Below are 25293 nucleotides of genomic sequence, written 5' to 3'. Positions count from 1 at the left end.
AAAATAAAATAAAAAGTGTTCCCTATAAATCTCAAGTTAAATTCTTTTCATGGGTCTTATCCTTTAGGGTTTCTCTATTTAAGTTCTCTCTATGAGAGTTTTATCTATGATTTTGAAATCCTAGATTAGGTTCAAATCTATTTAGGTTCAACAATATTTTTGAATAATTTTAATTATCAAGTTTTAGGCCTATTTTGAATCTAGAAGTGTTTGCTTTAATCCTAACGGTTAGTTTTTTGAGAGAGCATACCGGCTCTTGAGAGCATACCGGCTCTAGTGTTTGAATTACTCCCTGAGTGATGGGCCCGTCAGCCCCAAGTCAAACGAGGTGCCTTTTAGTGATTAACTATGGCCTCACCTGAGTGTTCTTTTTTTAGGATCGCGTATTGGTTACCCCACACATAAACGTCTCAGAACTGGACCGGATACCATCATCCTTCCCCATAGGCGATTGCTTACAATCTCTTTGTGGGGTGGGTTTTTCGGTTCAGGGGACTCTGACCCCTGGCAGTGTACACTGTCTGTCCACGTCACAGACTCCGAGACTGTTCTGTATAGGGAAGAACCACATTAGAGATCCCATCCTCGTCGCCAAACTGCTAGGGAAAAATGCCCTTTTTAACATTTCACAGGTGAGCATCGTCTGATGAAACAGATCCCAGTAAAAACAACAATAGCTATACTTGAGTTTAACTTTTGTATTTATTTGCAAAGAAATGACAGAAAGTGAGAAAGCTTAACGGCTTTCTGATTTGCATCACACAGTAAGACTCTTATACACACTTTTCCAGAAGGGGGGGCTTTACCAAAACAAAAAGACATGAAGCTGGCCATGAACATTTATCAGTATTTTGTCTTCTGAATACCCCTTGTTGACCTTGCTGTAAGACCAGAATGTGCTAGCTGAGAAGCAGAGACATTAAGGTCAAAGGCTGTCTGTCTGCTGGAGAGAGACAGAGAAAGACTCATAGTAAGCACTTAATTCAGAAAGTGGTCTAATAGTAATAGGGATTATCACTAAAAGGTTATTTGTAATCTTGTGATTGTCTTTATGTTAACACACATTGTCAATTAAGAATCAATTGAGAAAATTACCCTTACAAGAGGAATTGGACTTTTTTAAAAGTACCAGCAGGGTATCCCATGTTTATCCTGTGGCCTTGATGTAAACCACCACAGTTGGTTTATTGTACATGGTAGATATATTGTTCTGACCTGTTTAGCAGTGAAGTTAGCTACACTGGGTTAAACAGGAGGTGTGTTACATTTCACCTGTGTCCTTGAGTTAAACGACCACAGCAGGAATATTGTACATAGGTGTACTCAGAACCTAGGATAATGGAGTATGCCATTGAGTACATTGCAAAACATTGCAAAGAGGGATCCGATGGATCTCTGTTAGAAAAATCAGATCCTCAAGTTTGGCTTGAGGAAGCATGTGAACAGCGCAATAGTAAATGTAAAAGTAAAAAAAAATAAGATATACTAAACATTAGTGAATCATTGAAAATATACTACTAAACATCTGTGAATCATTGAAAATATACTACTAAACATCTGTGAATCATTGAAAATATACTACTAAACATCAGTGAATCATTGAAAATATACTACTAAACATCTGTGAATCATTGAAAATATACTACTAAACATCTGTGAATCATTGAAAATATACTACTAAATATCTGTGAATCATTGAAAATATACTACTAAACATCAGTGAATCATTGAAAATATGATATACTAAACATCAGTGAATCATTGAAAATATACTACTAAACATCAGTGAATCATTGAAAATATACTACTAAACATTTGATTATCAATCTATTCTTCTCAGTGAGTAAATGTACTTCTTTAGCCTGATGCATTTTTGCAGTCTTTGCTCTCATTTCGACAGTTTACACTGTGGTTTCTTGCGTTTTCATAAGCTTAGCTGTAATTAAATGTTCTAGGTTCATTTGATTTGATAACAAGCAGCATACATGTGATATATTGAGTCTGATTTTGACTTTGTAAGCAATGAATCACAATAAGGAAGGAGATCTCTTTTTCCGTGAATTTCCCCTACAGCCCCCATTCATGAAAAGGTTTCAGCTGTCATCACAAAGGAGGGTCAAAAGATGTTGATAGCGAGGCTGAAAAACACAGCAAAAAGTATAACACAGTCAGAAATCTCTCATACAGTTCCAGCCATGACCTGAGGACATGAATTCAATACTGCAGCAGCTTAAACAAGTTTTAGCTAAGTTTTATCTAAATTCTGCTGCTGCACATAACAAAAACGATATGACTGACAATGCAAACTTCAAACCATAAGGGTACAGAAGGGTTTGGGTGTCAATCAATAATTAAACTATTTGTGGCAATTGTACTGACAATAATATGAAATAAGGTATGTGTATGGAAGAGATACAAATGGGAATGCAAACTGCCTGTAAAAATGTAACACATAGTTAAGAATGCCATCACTGCTCCACTGTCATATAACCATACAACACACACACATTGATGTTTGTTATGGCCATACCTGCTTACACAGATAAATGCAGATGAGAAGGGATTGATTCAGAGAATTCACAACTATCTTAATGGGCCCTAAGGAATAAAGGGGAACTACCAAGACACACACTGGGACCTGATTTTCAAGGGAGCCACAGCAGCATCAGTACTGATGTTACTGGATGTATCGGCTCTGACTTGCAACCTTCAGGTTTTAATAAAACAACACAAAAAGGATGCTGAGTACAGGGAAAGGAATGCTGTAATGAATAAAGTCGGAACACAGCAGTATATGTGTAGAGTCACCTAGTGCTACTGGGACTCCCCTCCCTTGGTACAGCTCCATTGTGGTTGTTCCTGGTATCCAGTGGTGTCAGACATATCTCCTTAAGTCCACTATGTGGTGAGCCTGTGGTCACTTTGATAAGGATGTGTTGTTCCTGAATTAAGCCTTTCTCTCTTGCATACAGGTTTAAGGGGGGATTATGTAGGGAAGAATACATTTCCTGCTTCATTGTTCTTGTATGGTCACCTAACACCTCAATCATACTGAATGATCAAGGGGGGTTCACTGTCAGCCCGTAGGACAAATGAAGTGAATGTGACTGCTTCACTTCAATCTTCAAAATGCAAATGAGACAAGTTAAACCAGAAATATTGCTGCACCCAGTACACTCTTCCTCAAACCAAACCACACCTTACATGCATTGTTTGGCTGAGCTTAGTTTGTTTGTTTTATCAGATGAATACACGACACGCAAAATCATACTGTAGGGAAGAATACATTTCCTGCTTCATTGTTCTTGGATGGTCACCTAACACCTCAATCGTACTGAATGATCAAGGGGGGTTAGGAAGCCCATACTGAATGATCAAAGGGGTTTACTGTCTGCTTTGCTGACAATTACCATTTGGTTTCCTTGGTCACATCATATGTATACAAAATAATGTGTATTCGTCTGCCTGTCACCCAATCAGGGACAAGTACCTGCATTTTACTTCAGGAGGTTTGGGGCATAAAAGCTCATTCCTTTCGAACATGAGTTGGTAATTGAACTGCCTTGCTTTTACCCGGTATGCTTCATACTATAATTAACTATACTATAACTGACTATTTTTGCGATCTTAATACATTGTTGCTAACCGGAATATCGGACTACTAGTTTAACTTCACAAATGTGTGTATTTATATACTTATTTAATTCAATATTCAATATTTTTTTAATTATATTGAATTGTGCCATATTCAGTCCTATGAAAGTAAACCGAACACAAACCTATACTTGCTTTCTTTAGTGGTTAGTTCTTAGAGAGTACAGCCCCTGTCTCACTATTCAATAGAAGTGGAAATGTGACTCATTGTGTGACGTCCGTGGATAGACTGCAAGGGCCCGCCCAGGTAGGTACCTGGAGCAGGCACAGTAGTTTGGGGCTGTATCTGTCTCATTACAGACAGAGAGCTGGCTGGGTGGCCATTTTAATCAGGGGGACAGCTACTCTTCTACAGAGAAAAGAAAAATGCATGGGGAATTCCGCTTTAACTTCACGTCAAGAAGTCTGGAAGACTGTGTAATGTAAATTGTATTAGCAATAACCAGTAGGCTCAACTTTCCTTAATCATGACACCCATGTAGTGTGCACACATAAACCTATTCAGTCTAGTTTTACACAAGATAGGAAAGCTTACTTGATCATGTCTGTTCGGGCGGTTATGAAAGGTCTTCGGCTTGTGGCGTTTTCTGCCACTATGGGAACAAACACATTCAAAGAGGAAGTGCTGAGTGAATATGCAAACAAAAAACACAATCGATTGAGGATCAGTTTTTCCGGCCTGTTTATAATGGAGGCGAGGATATGACGAGGAGAAAACGGATTGTAAATCAACAGTCCTTGGATCACTTTGTTAAGCAGGCCTAATAATGTCGGACTTTTGATTAAATTCACAAGGTTGTAAGGGAGAACCCTGCTGAAAAAAACATCTCAAGCTAGGTTTTTGAAACAGATGCTAGCTGGTTGACCAGCCCCTATAATTCAACAGGGTGTGGGACTGTTATCTTTGGTCTAAGGTGCACATGTTTCTGCTGATGGTTAAACTGCAAACTGCATTGTGATTGTTGTGAAACACCACTGCATAAGATATAAATACTCACCATAAACTTCTGTACACCCTGTAGTTCGACAAACCTTTTGTAGGAGAGGTCTTTTTTTTCTTCTTTTTTTTTTTCTGTGCTCGGGCCTATGGTGTACACCTGTTTAATTCCAGCGCCCACTATCAGAGGTACACAGTCATCACAGGGGCATTTTGTGACAAAGAGCATTGTCTTCTCATCCTCCTTAATCTCAGCACTCCTAGAAACAGAACAAACCAGGGAAGGGAAAAGTACTCCATGAAAAGCAGTCCAACAGGCTTGCCTTTAGGCAGCTAAGTTGCAATTCTACAATAAGGATCTGAAACTATGGCCTGGAGGGGCCACAGCACATGCAAGGTTTTATGATTTCCTTTCAATCAGCTGCCAATTTATGGGACAGAAAGAAGGGATGAGGACCTTCAAACAAAATGACTAAATTAGGCACTTAAAGGTACAATAGGTCATTTCAGACTTCTAAAGAGGAATTGCAGCAACAAGCACAACACTGTCTATCAATGCGCTGACGTTGAAATGCCATCGGCTGTGGCAATTAGAACCAATTTTCAACCAATGAGTTTGAATTAGTATATTTGCTATACAATGTTTTGGTACAGATTGCCGGCCCATCAACTGCTTATTTTGAAACCCGAATTTAAGGACTATAAATACAGGCAGAGGGTGAGTCGACATGTCAGTGAGCCTTTTTCAATGATAGGAAGGGATTTACAATGGTAAAATAATGTTTTAACACAAAAATCTTACCTATTGTACCTTTAAGTGCTAAAACACTGCAGGCCACCATGATTTGAGTTGTATACAGTCTGTTCTTGTTTATATTGTGGAATACAGGTTCTAACATTTTTCACCCCTCTCCTGGCCCCTGTCGGCCCCTGCCCCTGCCCCTGCCCCTACTTATGCCCCACTCCGCTCCACACCTGAACATGAGTACGTTCTGCTCAGCATGGATGATGTATCTGTACTTCCTTTCCTGAGGGTCCATCTCCTCGCTGCTCATCTGGGGAAACGCTGAATACGCGGACCCCCCTGCATACCCATTGTAGCCGCACCCCACCAGGTACATGCGGCCCGTCCCATCACAGCAACCCTGAAAACACCGCCCCACAGAACACCCTGCGTCACCTTCATGGCCGTTCTTTACCTTCAACACGCCACTTTCAATCCACCGCAGGAACACACGCTGTGGGAGAAGAAATGGGGCGACATGGCTCAGGCAGTAAGAACAGTCGTCTGGCAGTCGGAGGGTTGCCGGTTCGATCCCCCGCCAGGGCTGTGTCGAAGTGTCCCTGTGCAAGACACCTAACCCCCAAATGCTCCTGACGAGCTGGTCGGTGCCTTGCATGGCTGCCAATCGCCGTTGGTGTGTGTGTGAGTGAGTGTGTGTGAGTGAGTGTGTGTGAGTGAGTGTGTGTGAGTGTGTGTGAGTGTGAGTGAGTGTGTGTGAGTGTGTGTGAGTGTGTGTGAGTGTGTGTGAGTGTGAGTGAGTGTGTGTGTGAGTGTGTGTGAGTGTGTGTGTGAGTGTGTGTATGAATGGGTGAATGAGAAGCATCAATTGTACAGCACTTTGGATAAAGGCGCTATATAAATGCCATCCATTTGCCATATAATGTAGTACAATGGAACCTAGTATATATGTATCCAGATATGTACAATGCATATCGTTAGAAAACTGCATAAGAGAATAAATGACAGATAACCAGCAAAAATGTAAGGGAGGGGTGAGTGCTCTGCCACAGCTTACATCACATAGGCATACGTGCAGGAGATAAAGCAGAACACTCTCCCATTGTTGGGTGCACTCATGTGCTTGATTATGATACTAAAAAATGAGGAAGAATCGCACCCAAGGTCGGTTCCTCCTTAACCAGCCTAAGGAGGAAAGACGGATGATAAAGTAAGCTTTGTAGTTGCTGTAGCAGTGTGTTAATTGCAAAACAAATGTTACATGACTTAAAGAGCAGATGTGGGCCCAGGAGTACAACGTGTGATGGAAAAGTACTGAAACACTGTATGAAGATGATTGGCTTTCACTGTAATGTATTCATGTGATAACTTAGGATGTGTAGTGATATAAGAATAGACACCCTGTCTGCTAAAATCTAGTGCATTCTCACATTGGTGTGATGCATTCTCCGTGCTTTGTTTTTCTGCAGTATTAATAAAGTTTGTATTATTGTAGCTCTCCTTGCTGTGAAAGAACTGGGTTCTTTTAAACGGGAAAGGTTGCTTGCAAGACGTCTCTCCAGGGAATTTCCCCCACAACACATAACTACCACACTGTGATGAAAGAAAGATAAACTTTCTGGAACGTTATTTACAGATGACCGATGGCTCCGATGACATTGAAAAAGTCACTCACTTGAGCCACGGTGGCGCAACAGGCTAAGACGCAGCAGACTTGCGGTTGCAGTTCGCTGCAGTTGCACACCGGGGACCGGGGTTCGATTCTTGGTCCTGCCAAAAGCCAAGTTTGGCCGGCTCACGTGGGGCAGCAATAATTGGCTCGCTGCTCCAGAGGGAGGGACTTGGCAGGGTTATTAGATCGCCGCACAATAAGCACCTCGGGTGCCTTGGAATCACGGCAACGGGCACGAGACGAGACGGCTTGAAGAAGGCGTGTCGCTCTGATTCGGGCCGCCGAGGGACGACTACCTCCAATTGAATCAGACGAGGTACAATTGGCTACCAAATTGGGAGAAAAAGGGAAAAATCTGGAAAAAAATTTAAAAAAGAAAAAGTCACTCACAGACTTTCCTTTAGCCCAGATCACAGCACCAACTCTGACTTTGGGGTCCTCTGTAAAGAGAAGAAAGGTTTTGCCTTAAATCCCTCACAACATCAAGCACCATTGTCAATCATGCCTGTCTACTGGAAGTTGCTCAAATAGAGCTCTTTTCCCTACGGGCAGGGCTGGAAATCATTAAAAATATGATGATTCGGGGTCTGGTTCTTAATTTCTATACCATAATGGCTGCTCCAGGGCTTAACTTCTGGCTCGGTAGCAATATTAAGGAATAATTTTTACATTATGCTTTTGTTGGCCAAACAGAAGGTTAAGCCTAAACCTATCTAATCTGGCCACTTCGCTACTTAACATGAGTTAAATTAATTTGCAAGTATCAGTCACATTGCCACCTAAGGAACTATATTTCAGGTCAAAAAAAAAATATATATATATCTGAAATGTGGGGGGGTGACTTCTCCAATTTTGCTCAAACTTTCTGTAAATGTTCTTTATATATTCGATAGAGAACATGCTACACATTTACCATGTTAGATTTGTAGTTCTGGACTTCTTAATATCTCACTTGTAAATGGAAATTTGTGGAAGTGGAAGTTTGCATTGATTTCATATTTCATATATAAAGGAGGGAAAAACTTGAAAAACTGTAGCCTAGTCATAGACTAAATACAATTTTGAATGGAGAAAAAAACATCCCGGCTTAACACTCATCTGATCTAGAAGACGCAGTCAGGCAAAGGGCCCCGGCCTCACCCGTCCTGTAGGCCAGCAGCTGGGCCTGTATCATGCAGTGTCGGACGAAGTCCTGGGAGAGGCCCTGGGAGAGGCCCTGGGGGAGGTCCTGGGAGAGGCCCTGGGAGAGACCCTGGGAGAGGCCTTCCGCCTGGTCCTTCACATAGAAGCCGTAGTCCGGCTGGAGGTCAGGGACACTGGAGGCGACAGACGCCAGCACCTTGATCAGATCCCGCATGTGCTGCCGCAAGTTGCTGAAATAGGGCTCCACGCAGAAGTTCTCCAGGCCCATCCTGGCCAGGTCTTTGTGCCGAAGCTCGTCCGTGACAAAGAAGGCGGTCGTGAGGTCCTCCAGGCTCCGCCGCCGCTGGACGGTGAACAGCTCGCCCGCGTCCCGGCTCTCGCAGTCCGCCATGCGCTGCAGGAAGTCGCAGGCCATGGAGGTTTCCGCAGCGAACTGCTGCATCGTGCTGGCCAGCGGCTGCAGCGGAATGTACACGTGCAGCCGGCTGTTGGACTTGAGCTGCTCTGCGGCGAAGGCGTCATCGTCGCTAAGCAACAGCTGGCTGAGCTTGGGGTCGCCGGGCCAGTAGGACACGTGGTTCACGCCAGCTAAGGGAGGCGAAAGAGGGGGAGATTTAAAACAACATTTCACTTTGGCCTGGGTTTATTAGGATATAGCTCCTTAAAAGGATATAGCGCTCCAAAAGGAACAGAAAGGAAAAATAAAGGTGGGTCAATTACATTTACATTACATTTTTGTCATTTGGCAGACGCTTTTAATCCAAAGCGATTTACAAGTGCATAGGTTCTTCGACAAGTTAAAGCATCACATCCATAACTAGTAAAATACACATGAAGTGTTGTTCTAAACATATAGTCATCATAAGTGCAATTTTTTTTTTGGGGGGGGGGGTTTTGGGGGGGGGTTAGACAAGGAGGATAGGGATATCAGAAAGGGGGGCGGGGGAAATCAGGCAGGAGGGAAGACTAAGGTACAGTTTGAAAAGGTGTGTTTTGAGTCTGCGTCGAAATAGGGGGAGGGATTCTGCTGTCCTGACAGTGGTAGGCAAGTCATTCCACCACTGAGGAACCAGAACGGAAAACAGACGTGAACATGCAGCTCGACTGCCAGGTGCTCGTAGAGAGGGAACCATAAGGCGACCAGAGCTGGCAGACCGGAGTGGTCTAGCTGGGGAGTAGGGAGTGATTAAGGATTGTATGTAAGGTGGGGCAGTCCCCCTAGCAGCCTGAAATGCCAACACTAGAGCCTTGAATGAGATGCGTGCGGCAATAGGAAGCCAGTGGAGGCCAATGAGGAGCGGGGTGACATGAGCCGACCTGGGCTGACTGGTGATCAGGCAGGCTGCAGCATCCTGGACTAGCTGGAGGGGCTTGATGGCACAAGTCATCCAAGCAGTGATATCGGCCAAGCAGGCAGAAATCTGTGTGGTGACCTGGGTATCGGGGGGGAAGGAAATAAATAGTTGGGTGTCATCGGCGTAAGAGTGGTAAGAAAAGCCATGGGAAGAGATAACAGAACCAAGAGATATGGTGTATAACGAGAAGAGGAGAGGACCAAGAACTGAGCCCTGCAGGACAGTTTGTAGGGGGTGAGGGTCAGAGACTGAGCCCCTCCAAGTCACCTGGTAGGAGCGACCAGAGAGGTAGGAGGAAAACCAAGTGAGTGCAGATCCTGTGACACCCATCCCAGACAGCGATGAGAGCAGAATCTCATGGTTGACTGTATCGGAGGCGGCCGACAGGTTGAGGAAGATGAGGACAGAGTAGAGGGATGTTGCTTTAGCTGAGTGGAGTGCCTCAGTGACCGCGAGCAGGGCGGTCTCAGTGGAGTGGCCACTCTTGAAGCCGGACTGGTTGGGATCGTGGAGATTGTTGTGAAGAAGATAAGTGGACAGTTGGGAGCAGACCGCCCGTTCCAGAGTTTTGGCGAGAAAGGGAAGAAGAGAGACAGGCCGGTAGTTGTTCAGAGCAGAGGGGTTTTTTGAGCAGGGGAGTGACTCTGGCCCTCTTCAGGGAAGAGGGCATGGTGCCGGAAGAGACGGAGGTGTTGATTAGAGAGGAGAGAAAAGGGAGAATGTCATTAGAGATAGATTGTAGAAGGGGAGAGGGGATGGGGTCAAGAGGACAGGTGGTCGGGCGGTGAGATGTAAGGAGTTTCAAAGTGTCGGAGTTAGATAGGGGAGAAAAGGAGGTTAGGGAGTTGGGGAAGGTAGGAGGATCAGCAGGGGGAGAGGGTGGGGAGAAGGAATTACAAATGGCATCAACCTTCTTTTTAAAGAAGGAGACAAAGTCATCAGGTGTGAGTGATGAGGGAGGTGGGGGGGGGTCAGATATATGGAGTGGTGTTACAGAGAGGTTGGTTGTTGTGCAGCTCCTTGTGAAGATGAGGTCAAGAAGGTTGCCTGTTTTGTGGGGGGGAGGGGAAAGTGTGAGGGTAAGGTCAAAAGAAGAAAGGAGGGAGAGAAAGGTAGACTGGGTGGACTCTGAGTTGAGGTTGAAGTCACCCAGGAGGATCAGGGGAGTGCCATTGACTGGTGAGGAGCTAAGGAGGATGTCCATCTCATCCAAGAAGCTCCCCAGAGGACCCGCGGGGCGATAAACAGAAAGGACAGTAGAATATTAAAGATATGGGTCCAGCTAACAAATGTTTACCCCCTTTCATTTTGAAACAATTCATAGTTTTTGAGTTATGAGCTATGCAAATGAGCTGCTTGTAAATTGACAGTCAATAGCAATGTATGGCCTCCCCACACTGGAAACACAGCAAGAATGGCTGGGAACATGATTTCACAGAAAGGACTGTAGAATATTAAAGATATGGGTCCAGCTAACAAATGTATACCCCCTTTCATTTTGAAACAATTTATAGTTTTTGAGTTATGAGCTATGCAAATGAGCTGCTTGTGAATTGACAGTCAATAGCAACATATGGCCTATCCACACTAGAAACACAGCAACAATTGCTGGGAACAGGATTTCACAGAAAGGACTGTAGAATATTAAAGATATGGGTCCAGCTAACAAATGTATACCCCCTTTCATTTTGAAACAATTTATAGTTTTTGAGTTATGAGCTATGCAAATGAGCTGCTTGTGAATTGACAGTCAATAGCAACGTATGGCCTCCCCACACTGGAAAAACAGCAACAATTGCTGGGAACATGATTTAAGAGAAACTACTGTAGAATATTAAATATATGGGTATATAGAGTAAATGTGGTGGCACGGATGGTGCAGTGGGTAGCACTGCCGCCTCACAGCAAGGAGGTCCTGGGTTCGAATCCCCGTCGGCCAGGGCCTCTCTGTGCGGAGTTTGCATGTTCTCCCCGTGTCTGCATGGGTTTCCTGCGGGTACTCCGGTTTCCTCCCACAGTCCAAAGACATGCACATTAGGCTGATTGGAGAGTCTAAATTGCCCGTAGGTATAAATGTGTGAGTGAATGGTGTGTGTGTGTAACAGGTGAGAAATTGCCTGAGTCCGAGGTAGGATTTGTACCCCGGCCTCTCACTTGTACCAAATTATTTGTTGAACGAACGCGTTACCAGTCAGCTAAAGACGAACTTGCCTCTAGCCAAGGGCAACAACGTTCTTTTGAATTTGAGGGTTACATCATCGGGGAGTGTTGTCGAGGTAATTTGCTACCAGCCTTCGCTTTCACTGCACGTCCGTGCTTACTAGCGAACTAGCTGAGCTAACCATGTCACATGTGCCCTGTGATAGACTGGCGACCTGTCCAAGGTGTATTCCTGCCTTTCGCCCAATGTATGCTGGGATAGGCTCCAGCCCCCCTGCGACCCTGATCAGGATAAGCGGGTTCAGATAATGGATGGATGGATAGAGTAAATGTATAACCCCTTTCATTTGTTAACAATTTATAGTTTTTGAGTTATGGGCTATGCAAATGAGCTGCTCGTGAATTGACAGTCAATGGCATTGCATGCCCTTACCACACTGTAAATACAGCAACAATTGCTGGGAACATGATTTTAGATAATAAATGTATAATTTTATAAATATTATACATAGATTTAATGTATGCCCCTCCATATTTGGCAACATTTTTTTCAAACAGTAAGCAGGTATGCAAATTAGCTGTTATTGAACCAACAGTGTCAAGCAATTTATGCTTGGTCTACATTATAATAACTAGTCAAATAGCAAGCTAGTTGCTTGCTGACTTTTATAAGAATTTAAACAATGGTAATTATGTGAGGAAGCGCACAAAACGCGGTAAATATGTTCTCATTATTTAAGGTTACTCAGCAGCTCTTATTTTGACGGAAAATCACAGGTAGTTGAGACTGGAACTTCTGTACAGGAAGTCTGATTGTTGCTATCTTCACGGAACTCAAAGAGTTCCCTAACTTCGGGAAATGGGTCGTGTATCTGCGGCGAGGCCGTTGTTTTAATATTTGAGGGGATAAGAGACTTATATTGCATTGGCCTGCCCTCTGGTGGCCAGCTGTTGCTAGTTGCTATTTCCTGTTTTCACAAGGGAGATATCACCGGCTCGCTCTCTGAAATCAATGCAGGCCTCATGATTAAGCTCAGAATTTGATCAACTTCACTTTTATGCTAAATTGCTCCTAACTTAAACACTAGTAAATGAAGAAGGCAGTTTGTCTCTGAAGAGTTATCTCTGTGTAATTTATTCTTTGTGTGCAGTTTAACATTAATGTAAATTACAACTACCAAATCAATGGCGTCACGGATGGTGCAGTGGGTAGCACTGCCGCCTCACAGCAAGGAGGTCCTGGGTTCAAATCCCCGTCGGCCGGGGCCTCTCTGTGCGGAGTTTGCATGTTCTCCCAGTGTCTGCGTGGGTTTGCTCCGGGTACTCCGGTTTCCTCCCACAGTCCAAAGACATGCAAGTTAGGCTGATTGAAGAGTCTAAATTGCCCGTAGGTATGAGTGTGTGAGTGAATGGTGTGTGTGCCCTGTTATGGACTGGTGACCTGCCTTTCACCCAATGTATGCTGGAATAGGCTCCAGGCCCCCTGCAACCCTGTTCAGGATAAGCAGGTTAGGATAACGAATGAATGAATGAACTACCAAATCACATCAGTGCAAATCAGCTACCTCAGTAGTTTGGTTGTGCAAATAAGGCTGCATGTCGCCCCACTGGACTCTTGAGGTTTTGTCTGAACAGGTGGGTTTGCAGAAAAAAAAGAAGAAAAAAAACAGTTACTCTGCCTTCCTGACTGATTGAGGATGATCGCTCCATCACCGGGGTCAAATGTGGAGGAAAAGCCAGCACCACGAGGAGCAGTCGCTGGGGGGTCTGAAGAGATGAGCCAGCCAGCTGGTGGAGGAGGCGACATGCTGACTGTGGATTCAGTGTGCTAGCGCAGCCTGTAGCGTAGCGGTTACGGTAAATGACTGGGCCCCGCAAGGTCGATGGTTTTATCCCCGGTGCAGCCACAATAAGATAAGATCCGCACAGCCGTTTGGGCCCGTGAGCAAGGCCCTTGACCCTGCATTGCTCCGAGGGAGGGCTGTCTCCTGCTTAGTCTGATTAACTGTATGTCGCTCTGGATAAGAGCGTCTCCGAAATGAAGATTAATGTAATGTAATGTAATGGAGTTCTGCCTGGAGTGAAGCTTAGGTGGGCACTGCTTGCACAGCTCTGTCGTTTATAATTGAATTGGTTGTGAGAAGCCATTGGTGGTCAGTGAAGAGAGATTTAAAAAAAGTACCACAGCATACTGGTTTAACACCTGTCCTCTCTGCATATCTCTCTTCATGCGGAATACACATACGCATTCTTCTTACGTTTACTCGCTAGCAAGCCAATGCCTGCTGCGACCCACCTCAGTCCATTGCTATTTAGAAGAGAGAACTCTGCGAATCGCAACAATATTCGATCACTCCAGAACTTCAGCTGTAGTGGAGAACAGACCATCCATCCATCCATTATCTTTACCCGCTTATCCTGAACAGGGTCGCAGTGGGGCTGGAGCCTATCCCAGCATACATTGGGCGAAAGGCAGGAATACACCCTGGACAGGTTGCCAGTCCATCGCAGGGCACACACACCATTCACTCACTCACTCATACCTATGGGCAATTTAGACTCTCCAATCAGCCTAACCTGCATGTCTTTGGACTGTGGGAGGAAACCGGAGTACCCGGAGGAAACCCACGCAAACACGAGGAGAACATGCAAACTCCACACAGAGAGGCCCCGGCCGACGAGGATTCGAACCCAGGACCTCCTTGCTGTGAGGCGGGAGAACAGACCTCAAAGGAAAATTTATCTGAGAACAGTCTTCAGTAGCAAGAGTTCATATTTTATTAACTTAGTATTAAGGCACACGCAAATCCTATCGGGCATCAAAGCATAAAACATACATCCAAATAAACGCTAGTTGAAGCATACAACCATCACATTATCAAACACTTGTTTTCACATAAATAAAACAGCATGATACAAAAAATTTAAAAAATCACTTTCATGGTCAAATTTATCAAACTAACAACAAACATTTTATCTGCTATGGAACAGTGTTATATTCAGTCTGTTACAGAGTTCAATTATACAATTCACAGTGGTATAAAATGGTGTAAAAGTAAACAAAAATGATAAAAGTTGTTTACAAACAGCTCCCATTGAGTGGGTAAATATGAACTTCCACATTGAACTTCGGATCGGGCTTAGGGGCGACGTTGGGAGGTAAGAGCAGTCGTCTGGCAGTCAGAGGGCTGCCCTGGGTGTGTCCAAGAGTCCCTGAGTGTCCCAAGCGCCCCTGACGAGCCGGTTGGTGCCTTGCAAAGTGCTTCGGATAAAGGCGGTATATAAATGCCAACCATTTACCACAGCAAGTCCAGCAGTCCTAAGATGAATGTCACTTCTGCAACACAGCAAAAACAAGCAAACGTGAGTTTCCTGATACCTTGAGCTGATGCTCAAACCCCACATATTCTTTAAGATTATAATATTTTGATTTTCTTGTTTTTGTTTTATGGTTTAATCCTGGTCCTATATGAATATTGTTCATATAATGAAGTATAATTATATTTCTCAAATATATTTTCTGCAACCATGTAACACCACATCGGTGCCGTAGATATGTAGCTATAACAACCTCAAAACTTTACATTCACATGAATGAGGACAACTACAAGAGACTGAAAAGATGCTTTACCTTTTTTATTGTGAGATTAATCAGCTTCTGCACCCATTTGGCCTGATGGTCCACGCATACCTTCTGGTTCTCCTGTTTTCCTCCTTTCACCATAATACTGTGGGAGAAACGGCATTCAAGGTTAAAACCACAGATCACTCAGGGAGCTGCCTGATAATGGCATCATCACAGACAACTTGCAGACAGCAGACAGGTGACCTCTTCATCTCAGGTGATAGAGATGTGTCACACTTGCTCAGGTGATAAGAGATTCCTAGATGGTGAGGAGGGAAAATATTCACCCAGATGATATTTTCTACCTTTGTTGAATTTTTGAAACATTACATTACATTACATTAATGGTATTTGGTCAGATGCACTTATCCAGAGGGACGTGCAAGTGCAAAGTGCATACCCATAACCAGGGATAAGTGCGCTGAAAGTCCCTAGAGGGAAGTACAATTTCAACTGCTACCTGTACAAAGATTAAACCTTAGAATTTTTATCTACTTTGAGTCTTTTTAGTTTTTCAAGTCTTTTAATGTACTTCTACTTATTACCCATAAGTATATTTGAAAAGACTATTTAGAAAGACAACTGTTATACTACTGTATGTGTGTGTGTGTGTGTGTGTGTGTGTGTGTGTGTGCTTATATTAGAATTGAAACTAGTAGCTCTACTGGCTTTGACCGTTATATTTGAGTATCCGTGATATAGGAGATTTCTGATGTTTAAAGGGTATTGGGTTAGGGTTTGGCTTTTTCCAGGTAGGCAACCCTGGAGTGCCAGTGATGTTCCTGGGTTTTTTTCCATCTGAGTTTGACCTCAAGATTATTGATTATGGATTCAGTGGTGAAATGCTCCAGCACATGGCCGCCTGAGTTCTTTAAAACTGATTTAAAGTTTGATTTAATTTGGGGCAAATTCAGGTCATTTGGGACACTTCAGAGAAGAAGTCACCCGGTGTAGTTATGTTATGGGTTTGGACGGAGCAAAACAGGAACATCTCCGGCACCCCAGGACCAAGTTTACCGACCTGTTTTATTCTGAGCCCCTCAAAAAAACCACCACAATGATTCCTTCCCTAGCTCACATGCTGGTTAATGCTGTGTTTTCCATCAAAAGGACCCTGAGAGAAAGCACAGAGAGATGGTGACTCACATGACTTCCACCCTTTCACAGTGTGCACCTGCAGGGATGATCTCCAGGTTAAGGATGCGCCGTGGATGAATGAAGGCGCTGTGTCTTTCAATGCACCTGCATCGTAGCTCTAGGCCTGAGGAGAAAAGGAGAGAGAAAGAGGAGGAGGAGGAGGAGGAGGAGGAGGAGATGCACAAAATATGGATAAGAAGTTAACTGTCAATCCTTGCTGTCTAACTGATCAGTTATCCACAAATATCAGTATGCATTACTGGATGTGTTCTATCACAGTACTTTGCTATCGTTGTTGGTACTACTGAACTGTAAAGAAAATGAAACGAAGTAATTTCATGTAAGTGTTAACACTCAACAATGCAAATCCTGAAAAACTTTCACGTGAAAAATACACGTAATTGGTCATTTATTGAAACGAAGTGACACTTTCAATAAACAATAAACACTCAATAAAAACTGTTTCGTAGGAAATGTAAAATTTGAGGTTTAAAAACGTGGGTTACCTTCAGTGGCGATGGACATGAACGCCAGGCAGATGAGAACGGAAGCTATAACTCTGCAGTCCATCGTGGTTTGTGTCACCGGAGATGTTGAAGAGATGGGACGAGAGAAGTAGGTTACACGCTGGAAGAATCACTTGCAAAACCGGCAGTTTTGACTCCGTGTGCGGCTCTCGTACTAATCCATTCACAGACGCACGTTTTTATACCTTTTTCCTCTGAATGGAAAACCATCCCACTGCGACGAGCGGAGAGACTCCTACGCGTCGATATCTTTCGTCATCCCGATCTTGCGCAAGTTCTCTCAGTCAGCTTCGGGAATTCTACTACCGCTGGCATTGAATAAATCCATCGATCATCTAATCTCTTGTTATGGTTCCAAATAAATAAAGGCAGATCCGAACACGTTTTGATTAATGGAATCTCAAGTGAAGCCTATGATGCTGCTGCTACACTCCTTTGTTTCTCGCTGTGCGTATCCGGCTGCGTTTAACTAGCTGCATTTTGCAAACTGGTTGTTTTATTTCTATAAAAAAAATAAAACACAGCTATTCCAAGGATGACCAAAATTTTATTTGCATAATCCCAATAATTTGAACTCCATTCGGAGACTTGTTTAATTAAAATGTAAATGTATTCGGATGTTTAGTTTGGCTAAGTAAGCGGTGTTTGCCTAGGTAAACGGTTTGTTCATACATTTGCGTGTTGAGGTATTACGATTTAAAATAAAATAAAAAAATAAATAATAAAATAATAATAATAATAATAATAATAATAATCTGATGATCAAATAGGCCCTGGTCCTTACTTTTGTTTGTGCAAGTAGCAGTTGAAATTGTACTTCCCTCAGGTCTTTCTGCGCACTTATCCCTGGTTGTGGGTATGCACTTTGCACTTTGTTGTACGTCGCTCTGGATAAGAGCGTCTGCCAAATGCCAATAATGTAATGTAAACACTTGTTTACAGCTGCGCTGGTGTTTTTTTGCATTCATTGCTTTTTTAATGGTAGAATTTTCAAGCACTATGATAAGAGGACATGGGCTTGAAAGCATTACAAATCTGTATAACCTATTTTAAGATTTCAATGCTTTAGCTACAACATTTACTTCTTTTTGTAACGTGTGGGTGCCAAAACAAGCATGGGGGGACCTTGCCTGCTCTGTATTTTGGAACTCCATATTGGCTACTACACGAAATAAGGTAATGTCAGTGTCCTTTTCACGGCATGGGTCCAGCAAACCAAATGCATAATAATGCAATTCTAAAAGCAGGCTAACTCTGAGAAACGTTGATAGAATGTCCATTCTTTACTTAGAATTTCTCTGGAGGAATTAGCATTGTTGTCTGTTTGGCCGTTTCTTATCTGACGAGTATTGGTAATCCATTTGCGCAGTAAAAACGTGATCCCCCATCCGTGCACAAAAAAATACAGTATAACTTCAGCTGAACCTAGAACCTGTAACGACTGGGAAGCATTTTAACTAATGAGTAACAGTGTATAGTTTGTTAGGCTGGCATGAAACAACACTGCATTTCTAGCCTGCGCAAGGCCTTTTCTGTGTCTCTATTTGAGTGATCTGCATTTACTGTGTTTGGTATTTCTTAAAAAAAAGACTCGACCCACAGTAGGTTGGGCATTCAGAGTTGTATTGATGTTTGAACAAAGGGTGTGAAGGGTTAGGGTTAGGGTTAGGGTAAGGCGGTGGGTAAAATTGATGAGAAAAAGATGTATTGGCAATGTTTATGCTGCTGCTCACAGCTTTAGGTTTTTTCCTGCACGCATCAGCAGACACTCATATCCAGTATGATGCTTAAAAATGTCAGCCTTGGGAGGTAACAGGAAAACATGGTGGTATGGTTCTTTGGAATATTGCACAAATGTCGATTCCTTTTTTTTTTTTCCGGCCTGTGTTCATTGCCTGCCCAGAGTATTGCAACATCTATGCGATCAGCCTGTGGGACTTTGATACATAAAGAAGTGATCTCCTTCCAAGGAATACAAAGAAATACAATTCTGTGGAAGAGTGAGAGCAGGCGGAGCAAGACCAGGCTTGTTGCATGTTTACTTTCCTTTTAACTTTCACACAAAAAAGCTTTGAGAGATTACAGAGGAAGTTTTACAAGAGGCATGACTCACACAAAGCTCTCCCACACTCATTCTGCAGAAGTCTCTGAAGACTACTTATCGGAACATTGTTTCTGGAGAACTGCACATTCAAAATAGTTGATAATAGTTGATGATGTGTGTTTGTTTCCCACACTTATACTGGAAGGATAATCATGGCAAAGGTGTATCTATCAGTAGGCAATTTTAGTCATTTAAACAATCGAGCTCAGGTTAGATAAAACCGACTGCGTTGCTATAAGGGCTTTTGTGTATGCTGTAAGTACAACGTCGTCCCTGTAAATTCAGTTGCATTGCGCAGTACTTTGTAGCGATGAAGCGCGTGACGTTCACCCAGAGCTGCCACCGGCCGGGCGGTGAGTGCTCTCACGACCCCAGGCTCACGCTAGGGGGCCAGAACACTGCAGCAAGTTCCCTTCGAGGCACTGGTGGGGCCTCGCCTGTGAATACAGTAGGTGCAGCCACCCTGAAGTGGGCAGCTCTGTCAGGGGTCTCTAGGTGTTAATATCTCATAGCTTACCGTTGCAGCTGGCACCTCCTCGGGCAGTGCCGGACTATTGTGTGAAACGGCCACTGAAGTAGGCTTTGCATCCGGCGGGCTGAGCGGCCTTCCAACGCTCTGCGCCGGTCCTTGTGCCTGGCAGGGGCGTAAACAGTTCGACTGTGCTGTACTTTGCTGCCCGTGACCGCTTCGTCTCTTCACGGTGTGTCTCATCTTATCTGTTCTACCACATTCCAAAGGTGTTCTACTGGATTCAGATCCGGTGACTGGGAAGGCCACTGAAGAACACTGAACGCATTATCCTATTCATGAAACCAGCTTCAGACAACTTTTTCTTTGTGACATGGCGCATTTTTATGCTGGATGTGGCCATTATAAGATTGTGGCCATGAAGGGATGCACATGGTCAGCAAAAATATGGAAATAGGGAGTGGCATTCAAGCGATGATTGATTGGTATTAATGGGCCCAAAGTGTGCCAATTACACCACTGCCACCAGCCTGGACTGTTGATACAAGGAAGGCTGGGTCGATGGATTCATGTTGTTGGTGCCAAATTCTGACCCTATCATCTGTATGCCTCAGCACAAATCGCGATTCATCACACCAGCCTACATTTTTCCAGTCTTCAACTGTCCACTGTTTTGGTGAGCCTGTGCCCACTGCAGCCTCAACCTTCTGTTCTTGGATGACAGAAGTGGAACTCGACGTGGTCTTCTGCTCTTGTAGCCCATCCACCTCAAGGTTGAATGAGTTGTGCATTCTGAGATGCTTTTCTGCTCACAATTGTACAGAGTGGTTATCTGTGTTACCGAAGCCTTTTCTCTGTTAAGAGCTACTCTCTTATTAACAAGAACTGCCTTATCCCGGATTTGTTTTATTTTTCACACCATCCTGAGTAAGCTCTAGAGACTGTTATGCGTGAAAATCCCAGGAGATCAGCAGCTACAGAAATACTCAAACCAGCCCATCTGGCACCGACCATCATGCCATGCCATTTCCCCATTATGATGGTTGATGTGCACATTAACTGAAACCTGACCTGATTGTATGCATTGCACCCCTGCCACACGATTGGTTGATTAGAAAATCGCATTAATAACTCGGTGTACAGGTGTTCCTAATGAAGTGTTCAGTGAGTGTACATATGATCAAATTATTTCTATATAAATCACTCATTAAGCAGATGATATAATAGAATGATGTGAACAGTTGGATACAGAGACGGCAATTCATATTTTCTCAAAGTGTAGCCTAAAAATCATTGATTTAAAGATTAGTATCCAATGTGCTTTAACAAAAATCATTTTGAAACATGTGACAAATTGCATAACCTCGCATACATGTTTATGGGCCGATGAAAAAGCCCCAGGTCATATGACTAGCAGAAGATTATCGCACATCTGTGGAGTCAGCTCAGAACAGACCCAATCTTGTGCTTCGGCCCGAAGCCATTTGCTGTCCAGTAATTAAACGGGGCTCATGATTTACAGACAAGTTGACTTTTGTGTCTTCCTGAAATAGTAATATTGTATTTGATGTGGGTCATGCACATGTCAAATTTCTCTTCCCTCTTCTCCTTTTGGAAGCATGTGATGGGTGACATGGCACCGCTGGGGAACTTCCCGTATCTGCCACCTCCTCTTTTTTCGTCGCCTCTGTGAACTTCCCGTATTAGTCGTGATTACAACGTGGTTATTGGAAATACGTTTGTGCCAGTTTTTAAAAGTTATTATTATTTGCTGGTGCATAGCGGATGATTTATCCATGTTGTATTCATTTACTTTTTACATTATGGACAGAAAAAAAGACAACTAAATATTAAGTTGACCAAAAACAAAAAAATCACTTAAAATGCTGGGCCACCACTGCTTTGAACACAATGACAGTCTGCAGTCGACTGAGTGGTGCAGTTGCTCACCTGTTTTACCTTTTACTCTGAAAGAAAATAAATAGCCGTCCCAATCCTGTAGTGTGTGCTTCTGCCACCCGTTACCTGTGCTGATGAAACCAATCAAGTCACACTGTGTACACTGTACCTGTAGCATAGTGGTTAAGGTACGTGACTGGGACCCGCAAGGTCGCTGGTTTGAACCCCAGAGTAGCCACAATAAGATCCATACTGTGAGCAAGGCCCTTAAACTGCTTCAGAGGAGGACTGTCTCCTATTCAGGTGTCAATCACACACTTAAATGAAACCACCACCCGACAAACACGTCTCTGAGGTTGTACCCCTCAACTTCAAAGACATCATCTCATGACTGACGCTTACCACATGTTGAAACTGAAACAAACAAAGTCATGCTCATACCATAACAAATCTAAAAATTGGATTTTTTCTAAATTTTTTTTTACTTCTGAAGGTTGTGAGAAGCACATGACTTGTGTTCATATATAAATCTAAGGGACAGTGCTCCAGGACAGGACAACCACAGAGCGAGACAAAAGAAGCACACAGAAGTGACTACAGACCAGCAGTACAGACCCAAGAACGCAGAGAAGCGGTTACAGACCAGCAGTACAGACCCTAGAAAGCACAGAGAAGTGGTTACAGACCAGCAGTACAGGTCAAACCATGCGCTCATCAATCCTCCTCCTGCTCAGCATCTCATCCCTGCTGGTACACGGTAAGAAAATAATCGCCCTTATTCCGCTGTGCTGTGTGCCACTTTATAATGTTTGTTCAACCCTCCTACTATGTTGACATTTTATGATACCTTTTATGTTATAGTTTAACCCAACACAAAATTATTGTAATATAAATATTTTGTCACCTTCTTAATGTCTTCCAAATTACAAGCCTTTTCTACCTAAATATAAAAAAATCTGTGAGAAACTCCCACTTTTATTGCCTGTAATTATACATAGTAATGAACTGGGCATGAAATACAGAAACAGTTATGACACTTCTTGCCCACCCCTAAACTCATGGAAGCAACAAGACCTTTCACACTGACAGTGGATATTTTAGGTTGCAATATTTTATCAATCGTGTGCAGTTTAGACATTATGCCAAAGCTTGATCACAGTATAAGAGCTAGGGACTAATGGGTTCTGCCTACATTTCTCCACTCAGGCATGGAAACAATTGGGATGGGTTACACTGCGTTCTGCAAATGCGTCAACCACGAACGCAGGCTAATTCCACTAAACAACATAAAGAGCATCGAAATTCGCCCTAGTGGGCCCACCTGCAAGAACACAGAGGTCATGTGAGTATCAAACCACAGCATTGCATGTGGGAAGTATGGTGGGAAATTACTGGAAACAGATTTAAAATCTCCCCACTGTTTATGTTGCTAGCAAAAAAAATTGAAAATGCAAGCCACATTGATATAAATACAATGTTTTACGTCGTTTTTTTTCTTTCTTCCTAGTGCGGGTTTGGCAGGTGGGGAGAGAATCTGCCTGGATCACCGTGCAGCCTGGGTGAAGAAAATTATTCGTTTCATTCGGGAGAAACAAAAACAAAAAAGGTAAAAAAAAAAAAACTAAATTAAATTGTCACGGCTTTCCTATGATTTGTGGTGCAATGAGGTTCAATATTTTGACTTTCATGTTGATTATGAGACTTGGAAGAAAACCTGGCGTGATTTCAGAAAATGATAAAGTATGTAAATTATATGGACAGATTCATGTTTGCATATAGCAGGGGAGCCCAACTCTGGTCCTGGAGGGCCGAGCTATGTGCTGGTTTTTGTTCCAACCAGTGAGCTTAATTTTACATTTCTGACCGTTCTGTACACTACTCCTGTACTGGATCAGTAAAATCGTTAGGATACACCTGCAGTCTGTGACTTTATCTGGTGCTTATCCACCTATCAGATTTAGACATGTTTGAACTAATTAAATAACTAAAAGCAGAAGTTGCCACAAAATCCTGAACCCGGTCGGGCCTTGCTGTGCACCCCTGGCATACAGGCACTCAGTATTTCCTCACAGAGATGATATGATCCCAGTGCAGCTCCAGATCGACCCTGCGTTCATGTTTGCACAGTACCATTTGATTGTTAAAGGATATAGTGGGGCCGTTCAGAACAAGGAGGCGGCCGAGGGAAATGAGCCCTCTCTCTTGTTCCCTCAGAAACCATGTATGATGCCAGCAACACCACGCCAGGAAGCTTCGCCCATGTATGATGCAAGCAACACCACGCCAGGAAGCTTCTCCCATCGATTATGACAGCAGCATCCGACAGCCGTGAAACAGCTGCTATCACTAAACACGACCTGCGTTGTTTGCAAGTGTTCTTAAAGCTCAGGATAACTCACCATCAGCATGACATGACATGACATAATGAAGGGGGATATCTATCAGACTCAAACAGTGGAAACATTAATCTGCCTAATAAAGCAATGTTCTACGACAGGCATTTCATTAGTTAACCCAAATAAATGTGAATGAACAGTCTATATTATAAAATATACAGCTTTGATTACACAATGTAAATGTAAATATTTAAAATAAATAACAGTCTATTTTTTTATTTGATGCCTAACATATTGTACATTAAATATTAGTCAGGACTTGATTTTGACCTTATGCATGATCTACTTTGAACGTTGCCTGCACAGCATATTTTATTTTACTCACGGATCTCTTAAAAGTATCAATAAAGCCATGTGGTTTTCTCTCAAACTGATTTTTTGACTGTTAAGAATTCAAATTTGTTGTCGAAGCAGCCACTCCTGTCCGGACACATTTGCCGTGGCTTGAGGGCCTCACTACGCGCTCGACAGCCAGACATGCCGGGAAGGCCCACTGAAGCAGGAGCATGCGAGCCTGCTTCCCGCATTTCATTTGCCTTCGAGCAATCAAGACAGTAAGAAACCAGGAAAAGGCTTGAAGCACTAAAGAAAGAGGCAATGCTCCAGCCTTTCGACGCCTGAATCATCTCATCTCAAATGTCGCAATGAACACCTGGTTCTCAAGTTTGTTTTTTTTTTTTGTGTGTGGCTGCAAGCCAAGGTATGTAAATAACAGGCCAAGGGGAGTTCAATTGAGTTTGAACTAATTATTTTCATACATCTACTAGGTGTCGACCACTGTCACCTTGTGAGCTGTGTAAATGCCATACATGCCATAACTCAAAGCCGGTACCACATGACACAGCAAAAAAGGTTTTAGGATGAGAAGAAAAGTTACTCTTTGCAAGCCTCTCCATATACCCACTTTGCTCGGTTTGTGTGTGTGTGTGTGTGTGTGTGTGTGTGTGTGTGTGTAAAATACATAAATCATCAGTCCCCTCCAAAGTATTGGAACAGCAAGGTCAATTCCTTTGTTTTGCTACTGAAGACAATAGAGTTTGAGGTGAAAAGATGTACATGAGATAACACATCCGAATTTCAGCTTTTATTTCCTGGTATTTCTATCTAGATTTGTTAAACAACTTAGAACATGTCACCTTTTGTATCAGACCACCCAATTCTTCGGTGAGAAGAAGTATGTCATGGCTTAGGCTTGCATGGCTGCTTCTGGAGTGGGCTCACTGATCTTGGTTGACGGTAGCAGCAGGATGAATTCAGAAGAATTTAAAAACATTCTGTCAGCCAACTTACAGAACTAATTGGGAGGAATTTCATCAGGCAGCAAGACAATGACCCAAAACACTTAATTATGGAGAAAAAGTCTATTTTTATTTCATCCCCAAATGTATTCAGTGCATTGCAAAAAAAACAGGAATTGACCTTGCCGTCAATACTTTTGGAGGGGAACCGCATATTCATAATCAAGTCACACTC

General features: G+C 43.2%; 2 protein-coding genes across 2 annotated transcripts; both read right to left on the bottom strand.

Moving 5' to 3' along the window:
- Positions 1–1359: 1359 nt before the first annotated feature.
- On the bottom strand, positions 1360–13470 carry LOC133134511 (cytidine and dCMP deaminase domain-containing protein 1-like). The gene is made up of 7 exons (XM_061250713.1): positions 13338–13470; positions 8146–8736; positions 7396–7445; positions 5567–5736; positions 4653–4851; positions 4190–4247; positions 1360–2138 (listed from the first exon to the last, which is right to left on the bottom strand). The coding sequence occupies exons 1-6, from the start codon at positions 13468–13470 to the stop codon at positions 4212–4214; spliced, it is 1179 nt and encodes a 392-aa protein (XP_061106697.1). The 3' UTR covers positions 1360–2138; positions 4190–4211.
- Positions 13471–14418: 948 nt separating this feature from the next.
- cxcl19 (chemokine (C-X-C motif) ligand 19) lies at positions 14419–17503 on the bottom strand. The gene is made up of 4 exons (XM_061252973.1): positions 16932–17503; positions 16435–16549; positions 15295–15391; positions 14419–15000 (listed from the first exon to the last, which is right to left on the bottom strand). The coding sequence occupies exons 1-4, from the start codon at positions 16993–16995 to the stop codon at positions 14995–14997; spliced, it is 282 nt and encodes a 93-aa protein (XP_061108957.1). The 5' UTR covers positions 16996–17503; the 3' UTR covers positions 14419–14994.
- Between the last annotated feature and the right edge of the window lie 7790 nt (positions 17504–25293).

Source organism: Conger conger, chromosome 8 (assembly GCF_963514075.1).
Source record: "Conger conger chromosome 8, fConCon1.1, whole genome shotgun sequence".
Classification (NCBI taxonomy): Eukaryota; Metazoa; Chordata; class Actinopteri; order Anguilliformes; family Congridae; genus Conger; species Conger conger.
The sequence above is the reverse complement of the archived record's forward strand: the minus strand, read 5'-3'. Positions and strand labels throughout refer to the sequence as shown.

What these genes read in the sequence shown, in the direction of transcription:
- LOC133134511 (XM_061250713.1), bottom strand. Translation starts at nt 13,470, where the DNA reads ATGTCGCCTCCTCCACCAGCTGGCTGGCTCATCTCTTCAGACCCCCCA. An exon ending in GCTGCTGGCCTACAGGACGG is followed by an intron (nt 7,446 to 8,145) that starts GTGAGGCCGGGG and finishes TTCTCTTTACAG; the next exon opens with AGGACCCCAAAGTCAGAGTT. An exon ending in AGGGTGTACAGAAGTTTATG is followed by an intron (nt 4,248 to 4,652) that starts GTGAGTATTTAT and finishes TTGTTCCCATAG; the next exon opens with TGGCAGAAAACGCCACAAGC.
- cxcl19 (XM_061252973.1), bottom strand. Translation starts at nt 16,995, where the DNA reads ATGGACTGCAGAGTTATAGCTTCCGTTCTCATCTGCCTGGCGTTCATG. An exon ending in CATGTCCATCGCCACTGAAG is followed by an intron (nt 16,550 to 16,931) that starts GTAACCCACGTT and finishes TTTTCTCCTCAG; the next exon opens with GCCTAGAGCTACGATGCAGG. An exon ending in TGTGAAAGGGTGGAAGTCAT is followed by an intron (nt 15,392 to 16,434) that starts GTGAGTCACCAT and finishes TTTCTCCCACAG; the next exon opens with TATTATGGTGAAAGGAGGAA.